Here is a 19,526-nt window from a genome sequence, read left to right as displayed (position 1 = left end):
ATAAAATTGCCAGATATATGGTAATTCTATTTTTAAGTTTCTGAGGAACCACCATACTGTTTTCCAAAGAGGCTGTACCATTCTATGTTCCCAGCAACAGTGCACTAGTGTTGCAATTTTTCCATGTCTTTGCCAATACGTGTTATTTTCTGGTTTTTGATAGTAGACATTCTAATTGGTGTGAGGTGGTACCTCATTGTACTTGGTTGGCATTTTCCTAATAATTAGTGATACTGAGCATCTTTTCATGTGCTTATTAACCATTTGTATGTCTTTGTTGAAATGTCTATTGAAGTCCTTTGCCCATCTTTGAATTGGGTTGTTTGGTTTGTTGCATTTTTGTAGTTCTCTATTCGGGATATTAATCTCTTATCAGATATAATTTACAAACATTTTCTTCTATTTTGCCTATTGCCTTTTTGACTGTTGGTGTTGTCTTTTTATGCACACAATTTTCTAATATTTGTGAAGTCTAATTTGTCTTTTTATCTTTTGTTGTCTATATCTTTGGTATCATATCTAAGAAATCATTTCCAAATTCAATGTCATGAAGTTTTTCTCTGTTTTCTTCTAAAAGTTTTATAGTTTTAGGTCTTAGATTTAAGTCTTGGATCAATTTGAGTTAATTTTTATGTGTGATATTAGGTAACTTCATTTTTTGCATGTGGAAATCTAGTTTTCCTAGCACCATTTGTTAAAAAGTCTGCCCTTTACCCATTTAATGGTCTTTGCTCTCTTATCAAAAATGCCACATATGTGAGGGTTTATTTCTGGGCTCTCTATTCTATTCCACTGGTCTACATGTCTGTCTTTATGCAAGTGTAATACTGCTTTGATTGTGGTAGCTTTGCATTAAATTTTCAAAACAGGAAATGTGTGTCTTCCAACTTTGTTTTTCTTCTTCAAGATAGTTTTGGCTATTCAGAGTCTCTTGAGATGCCATATAAATTTTAGGATGTTTTTTTCTATTTTTGCAAAGAATATCCTTGGAATTTTGATAGGTATTGCATTCAATCTGCAGATCTCTTTGGGTAATAGTATTGACATCTTAACAATAGTAAGTCTTCTAATCTGTGAACATGGAATGTGTTTCCACTTATTTATGTTTTCTTTAATTGCTTTTAACAATGTTTTGTAGTTTTCATTGTAGAATTCTTTCACCTCTTTTGGTAAGTCCTAAGTGTTTTATTCTTTTTGATGTTATTGCAAGCGGAATTGTTTTTGTAATTTCCTTTTAGATTGTTCACTGTGTATAGAAATGCAACTGATTTTATTATTGGCTTTATGTCCTGCTACTTTTCTGAATTCATGTATTAGTTCTAACAGTGTGTGTGTGTGTGTGTGTGTGTGTGTGTGTGTGTGTGTGTGTAAAATCTTAGGATTTTCTACGTATACTATCCTATCACCTATGAACAGAGATGATTTTACTTCTTCCTTTCTAACTCAGATGTCTTTTATTTCTTTTCCTTGCCTGATTGCTCTGGCTAGAACTTCCAGTGCGTGAATAGAAGCTGCAAAACTGAGCATCCTTGGCTTGTTCCTGATCTTAGAGGAAAAGCTTTTACTTTTTCACCAGTGAGAATAATGTTTGCTATATGACGTTTCGGTTTTTCATATGTGGCTTTTTTTTCATATATGGCTTTGTTTATGTTGAGGTAGTTTACTTGTATTCCTACTTTGTTTTTGTCATGAAAGGGTCTTGAAATTTTTCACATATTTTTCGTCAGTTGTTAAATTGATCACATGGTTTTATCCCTTCATTCTGTTCATGTGGTATATTACATTGATTAATTTTTGTATGCTGAACCATTCTTGAATCCGAGGAATAAATCTAACTTGGTCGTGCTATATAATTCTTTTAATGCACTGCTGAGTTTTTTGTTTCTTTGTTTTTTGCTAGTATTGATTTTTTTCATCAATGTTCATAAAGTATAGTGATCTGTAGTTTTCTTTTCTTGTAGTGTCTTTCCCTGGCTTTGGTATCAGGATAATGCTGACTTCATAGAATGAGTTAGAAAGTATTCCCTCCTCTTCAGTTGTAAAAAGTTTGAGAATGATTTGTGGTATTCTTCTTTAAATGTTTGGCAGAGTTCACCATTTGAAGCAATTAGCTCCAGAGATTTTATTCATTGGGCAATTTTTGATTACTGATTCAATTTCCCAGGTTAGTAATAGATGTATTCAGATTTTCTATTTCTATTTCTATTAATTGTTTAGTCTTTTTAGGTTTTACGCTTCTAGAAATTTTTTCATTTTTTTCTAGATTATCCAATTTGTTAGCATATTATTGTTCATAATACTCTCTTATGATTCCTTTTATTTCTGTGGCATCGGTAAAATCCCCACATTCTGACTTCAGTAATTTAAATCTTCTCTGTTTATATCTTAGTCCATCTAGTTAAAAGTTTGTCAGTTCTGTTGATCTTTCAAGGAATAAACTTTTGGTTTCATTAACTTTCTCTGTTGCTTTTCTATTCTCTGTTTCAGTTAACTTTGCTGTAATAATTATTTCCTTTCTTCCAGTTTAGTTTGTTTTTCTGTTTCTAGTGCCTTAAGTTGTAAAGTTAGATAGTTGATTTGAGATTTTCCCTGTTTTTTAATGTAAGTATTTATAGCTATAAATTCCCCCCTTAGCATTCTTTTGCTGTGTTTCTTAAGTTTTGGTATGTTGTGTTTTTGTCTTTATTCCTCTCTATATATGTTATAATTTCCCCTGTGATTTCTTTTTCGATCCAATGGTTGGTTGAGAGTATGCTGTTTAATTTCCATAAATTTGTGAATTTTCAAGTTTGCCTTCTGCTATTTATTTCTAACTTTGTTTTGATGTGGTCAGGGAAGATATTTTGTGTGACACATATTTTTTAAAAAAAAACTATTGAGATTTACTTCGTGGGCTAACATATTATCTATCCTGGAAAACATTCCATGTGAACTTGAGAAGTATGTGTATATTGTTATTGAATAGAGTGGTCTATATATGTCTGTTAGATCTAGTTGGGTTATTGTGTGAAGTCCTCTGTTTCCTTGCTTATCTTCTTCTGTCTGATTCTTCTATTCATTATTGAGAGTTGACTATTGAAGTCTCAACTTATTACTGTAGAACTGTTTCTACATTCAATTCTGTCATTTTTGCTTCAAATATTGAAGGTCTGTCATTAGGTATATAAATGTTTATTATTGTTGTATCTTGCTGTATCAATTCTTTTTTTTTTTTAAATAATGTTCTTTTCTGTATCTTGTAACCTTTATTTATTTAAAGTCTATTTTACCTGACACTAGTATAGTCACCACTGGTTCTCTTATGGTTACTATTTGCATGGAATATCTTTTTCCATTCTTTCACTTTCAATATGTTTGTGTCTTTGGCTTTAAAATGAACCTCTTGCAGATAGTACATACTTGGATCATTTAAAAAATCCACTCTGTCTTTTGATTAGAGGGTTTAATCCATTTACATTTGAAGTAATTATTGATAAGTAAGGATGTACTTCTGTCATTTTGCTGTTTGTTTTCTTTATTCTTTTTAGCTTTTAGACAGAGACTAACAATTCTTTTTAGTTTAGAAAGAGACAGCAGCATGATTCAAGATTCTATGTTAGTAAAGGGAAAGGCATCTTCTAAGAATGGTAAGAAGTCAGCGTGGGTGGAGTATATTTGGGTTTATCAGGGAGAGTGGTAAGAGATGAAAAATAATGAAAAAATAAATTTACAAAGATTTTTATGTACTATACTTAGATTTGAAACTTACTTTTTTGCTGTACAAAGATCTCTGTATTGGATGGGCTGGAAATTCTATTGCTAACATTGTTTTAATAAGCTATATTGGGACAGTTACAAACTGTATTCTTATCTTGATCCTTAAAGGAGAGTGAATCAATATTTTACAAAATGTATTTCTCAGATAAGTCTATGAGAAGATAAAAATGTTCCATGAAAAAGAGTTCTATGGTCAATTAAGTTTGGGAAATGCTTAGTCAAGCATATTTCTTAACCGTATTACTTATCAAGCTTACCATAGGCTAATGTGCTCATGACTTCTCAAAATGGCAAAATAGTGCCCAATGTTTCACAACTTCATTTAACCATGGCAACTTCTCCCCTCTTTACAAGGCTTCTGAGGCCTAATATTCTGTGGAACACCCATTGAAAACATGGTTCTATTGTTTTTCTTTCAGTATTTAACTATTGCTTCTTTTTAAAAATATTTTCTTTGTGTCAAGGAAGAAAACCATAGTTTTTACAGAATTTTAATCATTCCTGTGTCTTTATTTTGTTTCTCCTCAGATAATGTATCCTGTCTGGTTCATTTAGGCTGTTATAATAAAAATACCATAGCCTGGGTGACTTATAAACAACAAACACTTATTTCTCACAGTTCTGGAGGCTGTTGGGACGTCCAAGATCAAGGTGCTGGCAGATTTGATGTCTGTTGAGAACTTGTTTTGTAAACTGCTGTCTTTTCACGGTAACCCCACATGGTGGAAGTGTGAGGGATCTCTTTGGGGCTTTTTTATAAGGGTACCAGTCCTACTCAAGAGGGCTCTGCTTTCATGACCTAATCCCTTTCTGAAGGCCCCACCTCCTACCCTCACCTTAGCGGTTAGGACTCCAACATATGAATTGGGTTGGGGGGCAGCGGGTGATAGCTGTGCGGTGAACGTACACAGTCAATCTATACCTAGTGCCATGTTTTATATGTTCAGTTCTGTTCTAACAGAAGGATGTTGGGGCTCTGAAGTTAATGACAAATGGCATAATTGAACAGAGTTAATAATAGAAATTTAGTATATTTTTCAGTGGAAAGACAGTGATGGGGTTACATGATATTTAAATACCGTTCAGTCCAATTAATGAGAATTGTTTTGCATTGGGGCTTAAACTGAGAACAATATTCAGTGGTTAATGTTACCATCTTCATTTAAAAAATGATTTTAATGTTCTTCCATATCTCCATTATCATCTTTATTAGATAAATTATCCATTTTAACAAATTTGTATCCCAAGTTAAGTTTTCATCTTGCTTAATACATAAACACATCTTTCTTTTAAAAATTGTAAACATTAGAGGACAAAATAAGAAAAAAAACAAATTAAAATGAAATAAGTATAAGCTAGCAGAAATTGTAACTTATACAGAAGAGCGAAATCAAAAAGGGATAAAGAGACCAAATATATTTTGTGATGTTTACTTTAGGTTACAAAATATATAATTATAACAAAACTGGTATTTATGTAGTATTTTTTTAGATGAGAAAATACTAAGTATAAAATTTTTTTTTAGTCATTTTAATTCTTTTTTAAAATTTATTTCACAGATAGTTGCCTCTTTATATCTTTCAACCTTCTTCACACTATTGTGTTGTAGAGAAAAAAAGCCAAAAGTCCTTCCTGTATGCTGTGGATGTTAAAAATCACAGAGTTTTATTCCTCTAAGCATTTTGACCGTCTTCCTTTTTTCTCACACGCCTGTGGAGATGGCTGGGTCCTTCTATTTTGGAAGAAGGTATATCTGATACTATGCTTGTAATAGTCTACCTACTGAGATCTGTAGGTGAAGGTAAGGTATTAAATATGTTGGTTGAGTTTTGTTCACGTAGAGTCTTTCATTATGGAATAGAATTCAAGAATTTGACTTTTTCCTGTCTCCTCTGCTATTTCAACTGAATCATAGAAATTGGGAATGAAATTTAGTCCTACTTTTTCTCTCTTGATCAGGTTTTTTTTTCACCTGTGGGAGTTGAAAATATCTGAGTGTTTTCCTTTGGTGAAATTTGATGTAAATGAATCCTTTTGCTTTTGTTTTGTTAATGATAGTATAAATATGTGCGATAAATTTACTCTTAAGGAGGTATATCTAAAAGAATTAAAGTCAATTTTAATTTTTCTGGGAGTTATTTTCAAACTGATTTTTAAAGCAAACAAACCTTTCTAATAAACAGAATAAGTGATCTTTTAAACTTACTAATAAAGAAGTTAAAAAAAAAAACCCTCATAGAAATAAGACTATAACTTCAAAAACTCATAATTCTTACAACAGTTCCCACCTCCAGATAAATGATTTGCAAATATTTTCTCCCTTTCTATGCATTGTCTTTTCACCTTGGTGGTGTCTTTTGAAATACAAAAGTTTACAGTTTTGATGTTTCAATTTATCTATTTTTTTCTTTTGTTGCATATGATTTTGGCGATATATCTAGGAAGGAATTTCTTTTTTTGTTGTTGTTGGAAAAGGGAAAAGTATTTTAATAGCTTTTTTAGATAATTATGAATATTCTTTGATACTACACTAAAATTTGATAAGTGGTAGTTTCTTTTTTTTTAATTAAATTTATTAGGGTGACAATTGTTAGTAACTTTACATAGATTTCAGATGTACAATTCTGTATTACACCGTCTATAAATCCCATTGTGTGTTCACCACCCAGAGTCAGTTCTCCTTCCATCACCATATATTTGATCCCCTTTACCCTCATCACCCACCCCCCACCCCCTTACCCTCTGGTAACCACTAAATTATTGTCCGTGTCTATGAGTTTTTGTTTCTCATTTGTTTGTCTTGTTTTTTTTGGTTTATATACCACATATCAGTGAAATCATAGGGTTCTCTGCTTTTTCTGTCTGACTTATTTCACTTAGCATAGGAAGGAATTTCTTTATCCAAGGTCATGAAGTTTTACAGTTTAACTCTTATATTTAGGTCTATGAATTATTTAGGTTTATTTTGAATTAATTTTTGTATATGCTGTAATGTAAGGGTAAACCTTTATTCTTTTGCATGTGGATATCTGGTTGGCCCCAGCAACATGTGTTGAAAATATTTTTCTACCCCATTGAACTTTTTTGACACTCTTGTTGAAATGAATTGATCATTCGTATAAAGGTTTATTTCTGCACTCTCAGTTTTATTTTATTGATCAATATGGCTATCCTTATACCAGTATCACTCTCTGTTGATTACTATAGAATTGTAGTAAGTTTTGATATTTGGAAGTGTGAGTCAGCCAACTTTGTTTTTGATTGATTTTTGCATGTCAAATGTTGCATTTCTAGGATAAATCTCACTTTGTCATGGTGTATAACCCTTTTTATATGTTCATATGTTGCAGGTTTCAGTTTGCTTGTATTTTGTTAAGGATTTTTTGTATTTATATTCATAAGAGATGTTGGTCTATTGTTTTCTTGTGATGTCTTTTGTCTGGTTTTGATATCATCAATAGTGGCCTTGTAGAAAGAGTTGGTAAGTGTTCCCTCCTCTTGTGTTTTGCGGAAGACTTTCTGAAGAAGTGGTATTAATCTTTAAGTGTGCTTATTTTGATTATTTATGGCTTCCTTTATAGTTTACCCTTTGCTATTGTTAAAATGCAGGTGGGGCTTGTCAGTGGTGGCAGGAAGGTAGTATTTATGCTAATCATTCCCTGTAGGACAATTGACAATGAAAGTGCAAGACTCCAAATAAAACTGTCAAATCTTCATTCTGCCCACTTCTACTAAACAGTGCTGGATACTCCACCACTGGGGAACATGCTTAATTGAAGAAACAAATTACAAGGCTTTTATATCTTGAATTCAGAATCACAGTTGGAGGATGCCTTTCAATAACATTTTCCTCATTGGAGCCATGGGTACATGCCTGGTTCACTGCCCTCACTTTAAGAACCCTTGCCTGAAACTTATTAGTACATATTTTTTTAGAAAAATTATTTAAAGAGACTATTAAGAAGTGTTATACTGATCTCCTCTTGAGTGAGAGAGTCTGAGAACAAGGAGAGTTTGTTGAATCTTAGACATCACGTAAGGTAATATGAATAATAAATATTTAGATTGTCTTTCTACATGTTTTAAGGTACTTTTGGTCATGAATCACTCAACCAACTCAGTGGGAAAAATTAGCACTGAAGAAATAATAACAACTAATGTTTACTAAATAATTACTATGTGCAAAACACTGTTTTAAATCCTTTACATATACTATCTCTTTTATTCCTCAGAGTAGTCATATGAGGTCAATACTGATGTTATTCTCTACTTTACAGATATGGAAACTCAGAAACAGAGAAGTAATCTAAGTTGCTTGGTGTCATACAGATAGAGAATGGTAGAGCCAGGATTTGACCTAGGTTAAGTGACTCCATAGCCTGCCCTGAACCAGAAGTTAGATTGGGCACATTCCAGAGCAGGGGTTTAGATACAGGGTTTCTGTATTACAAATTTTGAGTTTATAAGTCATTTGTCTCTCTCTTAATGAAGAATAACATGTTCAGTAAACATTTAATAAATATTCATAAAAGGTGTACTCAGATGGTACTAAGGACTTGAGATTAGACAGTCTCTGCAGGGTTTATGTAATAAGCAAGTTAATAAAATAAAGTTTTAGCACTTATTGAGTGCTTGCTGTGTTCCAGAGTAAGTGATTTACTTGTATAAATTAATTGAATCTGTAAAATGACTCTATGGAATAGTTATTACTGTTATGATCACCTCAATTTATAGGTGAAGCCACTGAAGCAAAGATGTATAACTTGTCCAACATCAATTAGCAATAAGTGGCAGAGCCCAGATTTGAACCCATACGATTTTGCTCCTGAGTCTGTTCATAATCATTTCGCTCTGCAGTATCTCTACTAAGGACTTACATGACATATGGTCACAACAATACAGTCACACCAAGCAAGCAATAATAATAATGGTCATTGTGTTTATGCATGTGGAGGTTGGAGTCACTTCTATAGAAGAGAAATGTGTTGTGGCTGAAAGGAGAAAAACTTTCCTGTAAATATGAGACAATTTGAAACAAATATGGAAATATGAAAATAAAAATTAATTTTAAAAGGGAAGCTATTAGCTTGTGTCTTGGCAGAAGATGGGACTAAACCGATAGGATGTGTGTGCAATCAGAAGCTGTGCCTGCATGTTTCTGAGGGAGCTGAGGGTTCGGAGTTGCATCAAAAGGGTTAAAAGGGACAGTTTCAAAGAGCAATTTTAGAAAATGGGTTTGATAAACTCAATTAGCACATGGAGGTTGAATCAACAGTAGATTAATATAAACTTCAATTATAAATGTTTCTAGTAATGTAAGAAGCATCTGGAAAGTAGTAGGAAAAGAGTTGACAAGTTGGGGTACTATTTCTCCTTCAGTGCCAAAATTTTTATAACTTTCTTTTTCTTATAGTAGTACAAAGAGGGACCTGGATTTATTCAGCACTTTTCTTTATGGGAACACAAACATTTTCCATTGTCCTACAGTTTTCCTGCAGAGTTTTCTACCACCATTTCAAGGCTACATATTTGGACCTCTGTGTTTGGGTGAGAAGAGAGTATACCCAGAGCCAGTTAGTGACCAGAGAGCTGGGTCCATCTGGGCCAGCTTTCTTCCAGAAGTGTATGCTTCTGATCTGCAGCCTTGATGGACTTCAGAGCTCCCTTTGTCTTCTCGAACCAACGTGTTCACCTCTTGGTCATAAATGCACTCTTAATGTTCTTCCAAGTTTGAGGCAACTTTAAAGGATCATCCAAATTATCGAAATAGATTTCATGCAATATTTTCAATATGATGATTATTTATTTTTTTAATTAAAGTTTATTGGGGTGACAATTGTTGGTAAAGTTACATAGATTTCAGGTGTACAATTCTGTAATACATCATCTATAAATCCCATTGTGTGTTCACTCCCCAGAGTCAGTTCTCCTTCCATCACCATATATTTGATCCCCCTTACCCTCATCTCCCACCCCCCACCCCCTTACCCTCTGGTAACCACTAAACTATTGTCTGTGTCTATGAGTTTTTGTTTCTCATTTGTTTGTCTTGTTCTTTTGTTGATTTTGGTTTATATACCACATATCAGTAAAAACATATGGTTCTCTGCTTTTTCTGTCTGACTTGTTTTGCTTAGCATTATAATCTCAAGATCCATCCATGTTGTCATATGATGATTATTAATTGAACTTTCCAAGTTGTTTTTGCCAAAAAGAAAAGTTATGTTCATATCAAAAGCGAATAAAACAATATTCCCTGCTTGTCCTATTCCTCATATGTGAACAAGTTCAGTGGAAGTCAAATGTCAAATACAGACACTTCAATAAACACTTGTGGTTTAGTTCTACTTTTAAGGTAACCTGGTGGCTTATTTTCTCAAGTCCTCACACAGGTGTTCAGGAATACCGGGACGGTGTGCCAAAGATCCCAACAGCCTGTATTACAGTGGAAGATGCAGAAATGATATCAAGAATGGTTTCTCGTGGGAGCCGAATTGTCATTCAGCTGAAGATGGGGGCAAAGAACTACCCAGATGTTGACTCCTTCAACACTGTAGCAGAGATCATTGGTAGCAAGTATCCGGAGCAGGTGAGTGAATGAGGCGATAGGTTGTCTAGGAATAGGAAGTGTGGTCAAGAGAGAACATGAGTCTGCAGAGATGGTCCTTGTGGACTCAACAATGGCAGACACTCCAAATATATTTTTTCTCATCAAAAGTTTGAGTATATTGATTGAAGAAAAGTGGGACTAATTCATGTGTGGAATGGGGTTCCATGGTGTAGAAATTCAACCTCTGAAGAGCTGAGGACAATATTTGTATGTATGTGCTGTATTTATTCCATTTGGAGCCAGCTTGGCATTTAAGATTATACCAATAGTTAAGATTGTACTAATCGTTATTGTGCTTATTATGTGAATTATCTTATTTGATCCTTTCAAAGCTCAGTGAAGTAGGATCTATTTTCTTTTACAGGTGAAATTAGCATAGTGGGAAACTCACTTGCCTAAGGTCCACACAACCAGTAAGTGGCTGAGAAGGGACCCAAACCCAGGACCTTATGAATAGTAAACTGAGCTTTAAACCACAGTTTATGGGTAATTTCCAGAGACTTTTTTTTTTTAGACAAGTTTGAAAATCACATAGTTCTAGAGGCAGGTCTAGCTGAAGGTTAAATAATTTTGTCAGGTTACTTATTTTCTGAGTCTCAGAGAAAACATATCTGCATGAAAAGAGATGGTATTTATAACTAACAGGATTATTATGGGGACTACATTAGATAATGCAAATCAAATAGCCTAGTATACTGATGATCACAGGCTCTCACTGAATGTGAGTTTACTTCATATGACATTAAGTGGTCAAAAAACAGTTTTTATAAGGTTTCTGGTGAAAATTTACATTATAAGTAGTTATTGAAATTCTGAAAATAGCTTAATATTTTAAACTTATTACATAAAATAGCTTATTTTAATAAGTTAAAATAAAGTTATTCAGGAATATCAGACTTATATTTTGTTTAAGGAGATCAATGAGAGGGAGATAAAAGCAAATAGTGATGGAGTTTGGTGATGGAGAAACAAACCTTCTGCACATGTCTTGACTCAGGACCTCTCCAATACTTGTTTTATGTTTAAGGCCCTTTTCTCCTTTTCCACATTACCGGCTTCCAGGACCTGGGCATGCATGCATCAACCTCGGGGTGGTAGTTACAGGGATAATGGAAAAGCAAAATGTCAGTAGACCCATAGGGATTCAGATAGCTTCAGATATTGAGAAAACAAACAAACAAGCCCAGGCCCCTGTCCCTTTAGGAAACTGATAAGAACAGAAGAGCTAAGAGTCTATATTCCAGATACTGAATAATCAGACACCTTGAAGTGTAATCTTCAGGTAGTAGTTCCAGGATAAAGTGTTGCCATCTTTGGGTTGCTAGTCCAGGATGGGAGGGGTTAGGATTATATATTATCCATTTTCTCGGTGAGCAGGCAGTTTCTCGCTCCAAGGTTGTATGGCAGGGTGAGTGTGAGTCACTAGGAGCCTTAGTTGGAGGTAGTGGGAGGTATCGTGGTCTGAGGCTAAAACACTGAGGCAGAGGCATTCTCAGGACTGCAGCAGCCAGAGGGCTCAGACAGCTTTGGAGGGCTACTGGTGTCTTCCTGCTGAGAACCCGTGGATCTGCTCCTTAGCCCAGCCTGATTTTTAAAAAATAATTAGCTTTACTGAGGTATAATCTACATAATGTTAACTTACCAAATTTAAGTGTACAATATGATGAGTTTTGAAAAATGTATAGTTATGTCACCACTTACCGCAATCATAATCTAGACTATTTCCATCACCCCAGACATTCCCTTGTGCCCCTTTGCAGTCTATCTCTTCCTTCACTCCCCAACCCCCTGGTAACTGCTGATCTTCTTTCTGGAGCTATAGTTTTTTCTTCTCTAGAATTTAATATAACTGGAATCATAGAATGTGTAGACTTTTGTGTTTGGCTTTTTGATTCAGTGTAATGCTTTCTTGAGGTTTATCCATGTTGTGTCAGTTGTTCATTCCTTATAGTGCTAAGTAATATTTCACTATACGAATACACCACAATTTATTTATTCGACAGTTGTTGGACATTTGGGTGGTTTCTAGTTTTTGACTATTATGAATAAAGCTCAATGAATATTCTTGTGCAAGCCCCTCTGTGGACATATGTGTTCATTTCTCTTCGGATAAATGACTAGGAATGAAATTGCTGGGCTAGCGTAAATTTTAAACACTGTGATCTCTGTCAAGATGCTCCAGTCTCTATTCTGTGGCAGTAGCACCTTGTTGAAGTCGGGAGAGTCCAGAGGGGTCCTAGGACTGAGGATTAAACTTTTACCTCTACCGTAGCGTTACAAAAGTTAGGCATAAATACCTTGTTACCAAGATGTAAACAGTAGTAGATTAACGAAAGTTCTCTCACAATGAAGTGACAGCATTATGTCGAGAGAAGGAATATAGATGAGTCCAGTGAAATGAAGTCCGTGTGGCTGTGTTTTGGGGGGACTCTGTCTTACAGCCTGCCTAGAACCACAAGGGATTTCCATACAGTGAAGATATGTGGCAAGCGTGTGTTCCCCCCTCTAGATGTTAGGTGACTTAATGAACTGAGTAAGCACACTCCATCCCTCATAAATGCCATGTCTCCTGTACAGCCCCCTCTAGTAACCCTCCCCTCATCCCAACACTTTATGACATTATTATGGTGTCATCTCCCACCAGACCTTGCAAATACCCTGGGAAGATGCTCTGTTTATTTCTGTTCTTTTTTTCTTTTTTCAGTAATTCCTGTCTCAGGGCTTGGCATGCAGAAACTTCTGAACACATTTTGTTCAGTAAAATGAAGAGAAGAAGTAAAGGAGAGGATGGTTGTAGGATTTTCTTTATCTTGATTCTCTTTAAGTTAGAAGTTTTCCTGCCCATTTAGAACAATGATTGTCCATTGGCATATTGGACCTGGCCCCTAAATGCAGCTCTATATGTCCAACACTGAACAGCTCAACTCCTTCACACCTGACTCCTCACCTTAATTACTAGTCTCTGTTAAGGGAACCACAACTACCTATCAGCAGTTAGGAAACTTCTAATTGTATTTCATTCTGTCCTCTTTAATCACTGTCCTACAGCCAGGTGCTACATCCTATTTAGTCCACTTTCAGCTGGACTAAAAAAATATACATATTAAAAAAAAATCTGTTACAGGCTTACCTTTACTGCTATTATTGTCCTAATTCAGGCCCTTGCTATTTCCCTCCTGATTATTTTTCTTCTGATCTCCCCTGCTTCTGTATTTTTGCAGTGCATCTCAGAGTTATCTTTTAAAACACTGATCTCCACATAGTGTTCCCCTGCTATCAAGCCCCTTCTCCTGTTTCCTATAGGATAAAGGTTATGATAGAGTAAAAAAAAGTCGAGAACCATATGACTTCACTGCTATGTGGTATATAAAATTGAAAGCAACAAAGGAACAAGACAAATTAAGAAAAAAGAACTCATAGACAAGGACAATAGCTCATTGGTTACCAGAGGGTAAGGGGGGGGATGTTTGATGAGGGTAAAGGGGGTCAAATATTATATATGGTGATGAAAGGAGAACTGACTTTGGGTAATAAACATACAATGTGATATATAGATGATGTATTACAAAATTGTACACTTGAAACCTACGTAATTTTACTAATCATTGTCACCCCAATAAATTTTGATTAAAAAAAGATTATGATAAAGATAAATGTTGGGGTAAGTTATAAGAAGTAAGCAAAAGACAGAGGAAGAGAGAGGGGAGTTTGGGAGGTTAAATGGGATTCATAAATTAACATATAAGCAGAAAACGAGAGTGGAGAAAGAGGGAAAGGAAATGTCTGATGGAGATTCAGATACTAAGAAACAATCTTTCATTGGCTGATAAGGGAGTTCAACTCTCCTAAATTCTGACAAACTTTTTAAAAATCATTCAACTTTATTTTTAATTATCAGTAATGCTGACAGTGACGTAACATTGGTTTTGACAGTTTAGGTTGACTAACTTACCCCTGACACATCCTTGCTACTTTGCTCCATACCATACTAAAGAGTAGTGCTAAATAATGCTGAGCAATTTAGTTGCAGTGGAAACCATCTCTGAAAAGGAAGAGGTTATATTGAAATTATCATCTGCCTGAAAGTCGAACATCCTAGGTGACTTGCAGGTGGGCTAATGTAGTGTCTGATCAACACTCTTCCAACTAACACCCAGCACCACCCCTTACAGCTAATTCATTATCCATGGAAACACCTTAATGAAAGGAAAGCAATTAGCACAGAAAGAATCCTTTTGATTTAGTCTAAGAACTGTGGACAAGGTGTGGTGAATTTCAGCTCTGGAAAAGTATATGTGATTGATGAAGCATTAACACATTTCAGAATCCTACTTCACAATCAAGCCATAACCTGGACTGAATTAACCACTTTAGAAATGCCAATAATACAAAAACTTTATTGGTTTCAATATGTGAAAATGGTAGAGTAAGGGGTATTATACACATTTATCCTACCCTTTTCCTAAAGAACCCACAGTGGCATGTTTTGGCTCCTCTAAGCCTCAATTCTCCACTTTGACCTCTTCGGAAACTGCTCCTTTGTGATTTGGGCATATTCTAGGGGGTTCACCAGACCTTGAACACTTTGAGGGGATGCATTTCATTGTGAGAAAGCAGTCCTCTGGTTGCTCTGACATTAGACCTCTAAACTCCTTTCTCTCAGCTTTATCCCTAGGAAACCATCACATCTTTGAGGCCCATGGTTGAGGATGAGTCTGAGAGCGTGAGAAGGAGAGCTCTTTGACTTCTGAGATGATGGTCCCTGGTGTTAAAATAGCAATATTATTTCTACTGCCATTTATGAAGGAACTAATTTGCATTGGCAAATTCATAGGAAACATGTTGCCATCCATGAATAGGTTTTATTTTGTATTAAATCGATAGAGGTTAGCTAACACTTAAAATAGTCTTAAACAGAGGCAGAGACAAAGAGGTAAAGGTCATTGCAGTCTGGTATCAATTGCCTGAACTTCAGATGAGGAAACTGAATCCATGACTGACTTGTCTCAGGGGGCACAACAAATACATGAGAGTAACATATTTAAAATGTGACTCCAGATTTCCTGACTCCCTTTTTTTTTTTTCCACCGCAAAGATATTGCATTATGCCTGGGCATACCTTAGCTGGGTACTGTCTAAATCTGATGGATGTCAGTTAATTCAGGATAAAGGCAGTGCCATCCCGACCAAGTCATTACGTAGGAGAAACTGTGTCTTACTTTCATGCTTTTTCTCCTGACATCTCTTTCTTAGGCACAAAGAGCTCTCATTGTGTCAGATTTCCCTTAGAGCTCTCATGAGGATTGTCACCTGGGAAACCCACCTGTGCCTTGCTCTGTTTCTTCTATGCATCCTCAATCAATTCTTTCTCAAGTCTCATTCCTTTTCAGCTTTTTGTCACTTTGGAAGAGGATCTGATGGATGAAACACTTTTGTGGTACAAATGACTCTTTATGATGCCTTAGTCCCCTATGGCCCTGTTCATACTCTCAGTCTCACAAATCAGATAATCAGCTACTTTTGTTTTAGCAGAGAACCACTGACAAAGCAAAAATAGATATACTACCAATCACATCATTAAAATAAATCAAAACCTTTTTATTTTGAAATAATTGTAGACTCACAAGAAGTTGCAAAAACAGTGCCAAGAGTTTGGGTGTACCCTTTGACCAGATTCCCCAATAATAACATCTTATGTAACCATGGTGTTATTATTTCCTGAAGAGGAAACTGGTGAGAAGATACTCCTGAGAGTGCATTGCTTTCTCGTGAAGCAGGAGATGCCTTGCAGACATCCTCTATGTAGCACCATTGTAGGGAGGACCTTGTCCTGACATTACCACAAATAGTCATTTCCAAGGCTTAGTTTATGATGCTTTCAGCATATTCCACTCAAACAAACAAATAAACACAGGAGGGTTGTGCTAAAATTGACCTGACAAGAGGGCAAGTTATCTGAAATTGGAGGTTTCGTACACCTGTGGGAGAGATGTACTAATAAGATCTCTCGTGATAGCAGATTCCCCAATGTTGACTCTTGGGGCTGGCTCATTTCATTTGCTCCTCAGTGATTTCCTATACCTTATTCTGAGACTTGCTTAGTAAATGGAAGATTTAAAAAATCTTAACGTATTCAAGAATTCTTATGAGGGATTTGCGTGGAAAAGAAAATTGTTTTGGATTTTGTCTTTGGGTTGGTAATATCCAAACCCATTTTGATAAAGCCCTGATGAGTGGAATTGTTTTTTTATACATCCCTTTTTTCCTACTGCAGTTATTTTCATGGCTTTAAAAAACAATTTCAGTTTTATATGCCAGTATTATTTCAAATATAATGCAGCTCTTACACAGGCTAGTGGGAAACAATGAAATGAAAGCTCTAGTTTGTTAACTGAACAGTTCATTTTTTTCTTTTTCTTCTTTCTTTTTTTTAGTGTGGGGCAGGGTTTCTCAACATTATCATTATTGACATTTGGGTCAAATAATTGTAGTGGGGATCAGTCCTTTGTATTGTAGAATATTTAGAAGCATACTCCCTCGTCCCCTACAAAAATATCTCCAGACATTGCCAAATGTCTATGACAAAAGTCACCCCAGATTGAGAGACACTGGTGTGGAGCAGTGGAAAGAACACTGGATGGGTTTTGCTAGGTCTTGGTTCTGGTTTTATTTCTGTCACAAATAAGCCGAGTGACCTTGGGCAACTTAATCCTTCAATTAGAGAATGGGGAACTTTGTCTGAAAAAGCTAGAAGGTGATTTCCAACCCCAAAATTCCATTATTTAAAAAAAAATGCTTGAAGATTATCATCAGACTGGTGGTATACACACTGTGTATATGCTATTAGATCGTATCAAGACTTAGTAGGAACTCTTTCATTATTTCAGAGAGTAGGTAGTTTTGGTAGATGTTTGTGTTTGTTTTTGTTTGTTTTCAGATTCTTTGTGAAAATACAATTAGGAGCTCTTCCATTGAAAAAGTTAAATACATTCCTTTTTTTTTTTTTCGGTGGTACTCCTAGTTTTTAATGTGCTAATGTGCACTTTTTTTAATTTATTGGGGTGACAATTGTTTTTTTTTTGTTTTTTTTTTTTTTTTTTTTTTTTGTTATAATTAATTTATTTATTAGTTTCAGGTGTACAAAACAAGGCAATACCCAGACGTTCATCATCTACATCCCCCACACTGCGAACCCCCCTCCCCCCATCCACCATCCCTCCGACCCCACACTGAACCATCACATTATATATATAAAATTATAGTTGGCATTCATTAATGTTTAGCTTCTGATGTACAATGCCATGATCAGGTATCCACAGTATCCCTGAGGTGGTCTCCCAAATAGGACGCATGTCCATCGGATACCCAACAAAATCTTTACAACATTATAGAATACCTTCCCCAAATTAATTTTCAAAAGAAAAACCCTGAGGCCATCTTGTGGTTACCAGCTGCTTCCAAATCCCTTCACCTTTCCCCTTATCCCCAACCCCCTCCCACACACCCATCTAACCACTCTCGGTTTTTTCTCTGCGTCCCCAAAACTGACTCTGATTAGTTCATTCACATAGTCTTTTCTTTAGATTCCATATATAAGTGAGATCATATGGTACTTGTCTTTCTCTTTCTGACTTATTTCACTTAACATAATGTTCTCTAGATCCATCCATGTTGCTGCAAATGATAAGATTTCTTTCTTCTTTATGGCTGCGTAATACTCCATTGTATAAATGTACCACAGCTTCTTAATCCAGTCATCTACCGATGGGCATTTTGGTTGTTTCCATATCTTGGCTATTGTGTAAAGTGCTGCAATAAACATAGGAGTGCATACAGATTTTTGAATTGGAGTTTTGGATTTCTCCGGGTAGATGCCTAGGAGTGGAATTACTGGATCATAGGGTAGTTCCATTTTCAGATTCCTGAGATACCTCCATACTGTTTTCCATAGTGGCTGCACTAATCTGCAGTCCCACCAACAGTGCACTAGCGTTCCCTTTTCTCCACATCCGCGCCAGCATTTGTTGTTTGTTGATTTATTGATAATAGCCATTTTGACTGGAGTGAGGTGGTATCTCATTGTGGTTTTTATTTGCATTTCTCTGATGGTTAGTGAGGTTGAGCATTTCTTCATATGTCTTCTTGCCTTCTGTATGTCCTTCTTAGAGAAATGTCTCCCCAAGTCCTCTGCCCATTTTTTAATTGGGTTGTTTGTTTTTTTGGAGTTGAGTTGAGTAAGTTTTTTATAGATTTGTGATATTAATCCCTTATCAGATATATCATTGGCAAATATCTTTTCCCATACAGTAGGATCCCTTTTTGTTTTATTGATGGTTTCCTTTGCTGTGAAAAAACTTTTTAGTTTGATGTAATCCCACATGTTTATTTTTTCTCTTACTTCGCTCGCGCGAGGGGATATATCAGTGAAAATCTTACTCCGGGTAATGTCCATGAAGTTTCTTCCTATATTTTCTTCTAGATATTTTATGGTTTCAGATCTTACATTTAAGTCTTTAAGCCATTTTGAATTTGTTTTTGTATATGGTGTAAGGAGGTGGTCCAGCTTCATTTTCTTGCATGTGTCCGTCCAGGTTTCCCAACACCACTTATTGAACAGACTATCTTTACCCCATCGTACATTCTTGCTTCCATTGTCGTAGATTAGATGGGCATATAGGCATGGATTTATGTCTGGACTCTCTATTCTGTTCCATTGATCTATGTATCTATTTTTATGCCAGTACCATGTTGTTTTGATTACTGTAGCCTTGTAGTATAGTTTGAAATCAGGTATCGTTATACCTCCCACTTTGTTCTTATTTCTCAAGATTGCTGAGGCTATCCGGGGTCTTTTATGGTCCCATATAAATTTTAGGATTATATGTTCTATTTCTGTGAAAAACGTCGTTGGTAGTTTGATAGGAATTGCGTTGAATATGTATATTGCCTTAGGCAGTATGGACATTTTAATTATATTAATTCTTCCTATCCATGAACATGGAATGTGTTTCCATCTATTTATGTCTTCTTTCATTTCTTTCTTCAGTGTTGTATAATTTTCTGAGTACAGATCCTTTACATCTTTGGTTAGATTTATTCCCAGATATTTTATAGTCTTTGGAGCAATTGTAAATGGAATTGTTTTTTTAATTTCTCCTTC

At 35.4% G+C, this 19,526-nt stretch overlaps 1 protein-coding gene across 2 annotated transcripts in view; it reads left to right on the top strand.

Moving 5' to 3' along the window:
• The window catches only part of CPQ (carboxypeptidase Q), a 660,399-nt gene that overhangs the window by 323,074 nt on the left and 317,799 nt on the right, over nt 1-19,526 (top strand). For both annotated transcript variants that reach the window (XR_013994760.1, XM_081070557.1), the window contains exon 4: nt 10,138-10,345. Coding sequence is in view for 1 of the 2 variants with exons in the window: in XM_081070557.1 (XP_080926683.1) it covers nt 10,138-10,345 (208 nt within the window). In the remaining variant the exon portion in view is untranslated. The remainder of the gene's footprint in view (nt 1-10,137; nt 10,346-19,526) is intronic.

This window comes from Rhinolophus hipposideros, assembly GCF_964194185.1.
Source record: "Rhinolophus hipposideros genome assembly, chromosome: 13".
Classification (NCBI taxonomy): domain Eukaryota; kingdom Metazoa; phylum Chordata; class Mammalia; order Chiroptera; family Rhinolophidae; genus Rhinolophus; species Rhinolophus hipposideros.
Note: the sequence above shows the minus strand (reverse complement) of the source record. Positions and strands in the feature narration are given on the sequence as shown.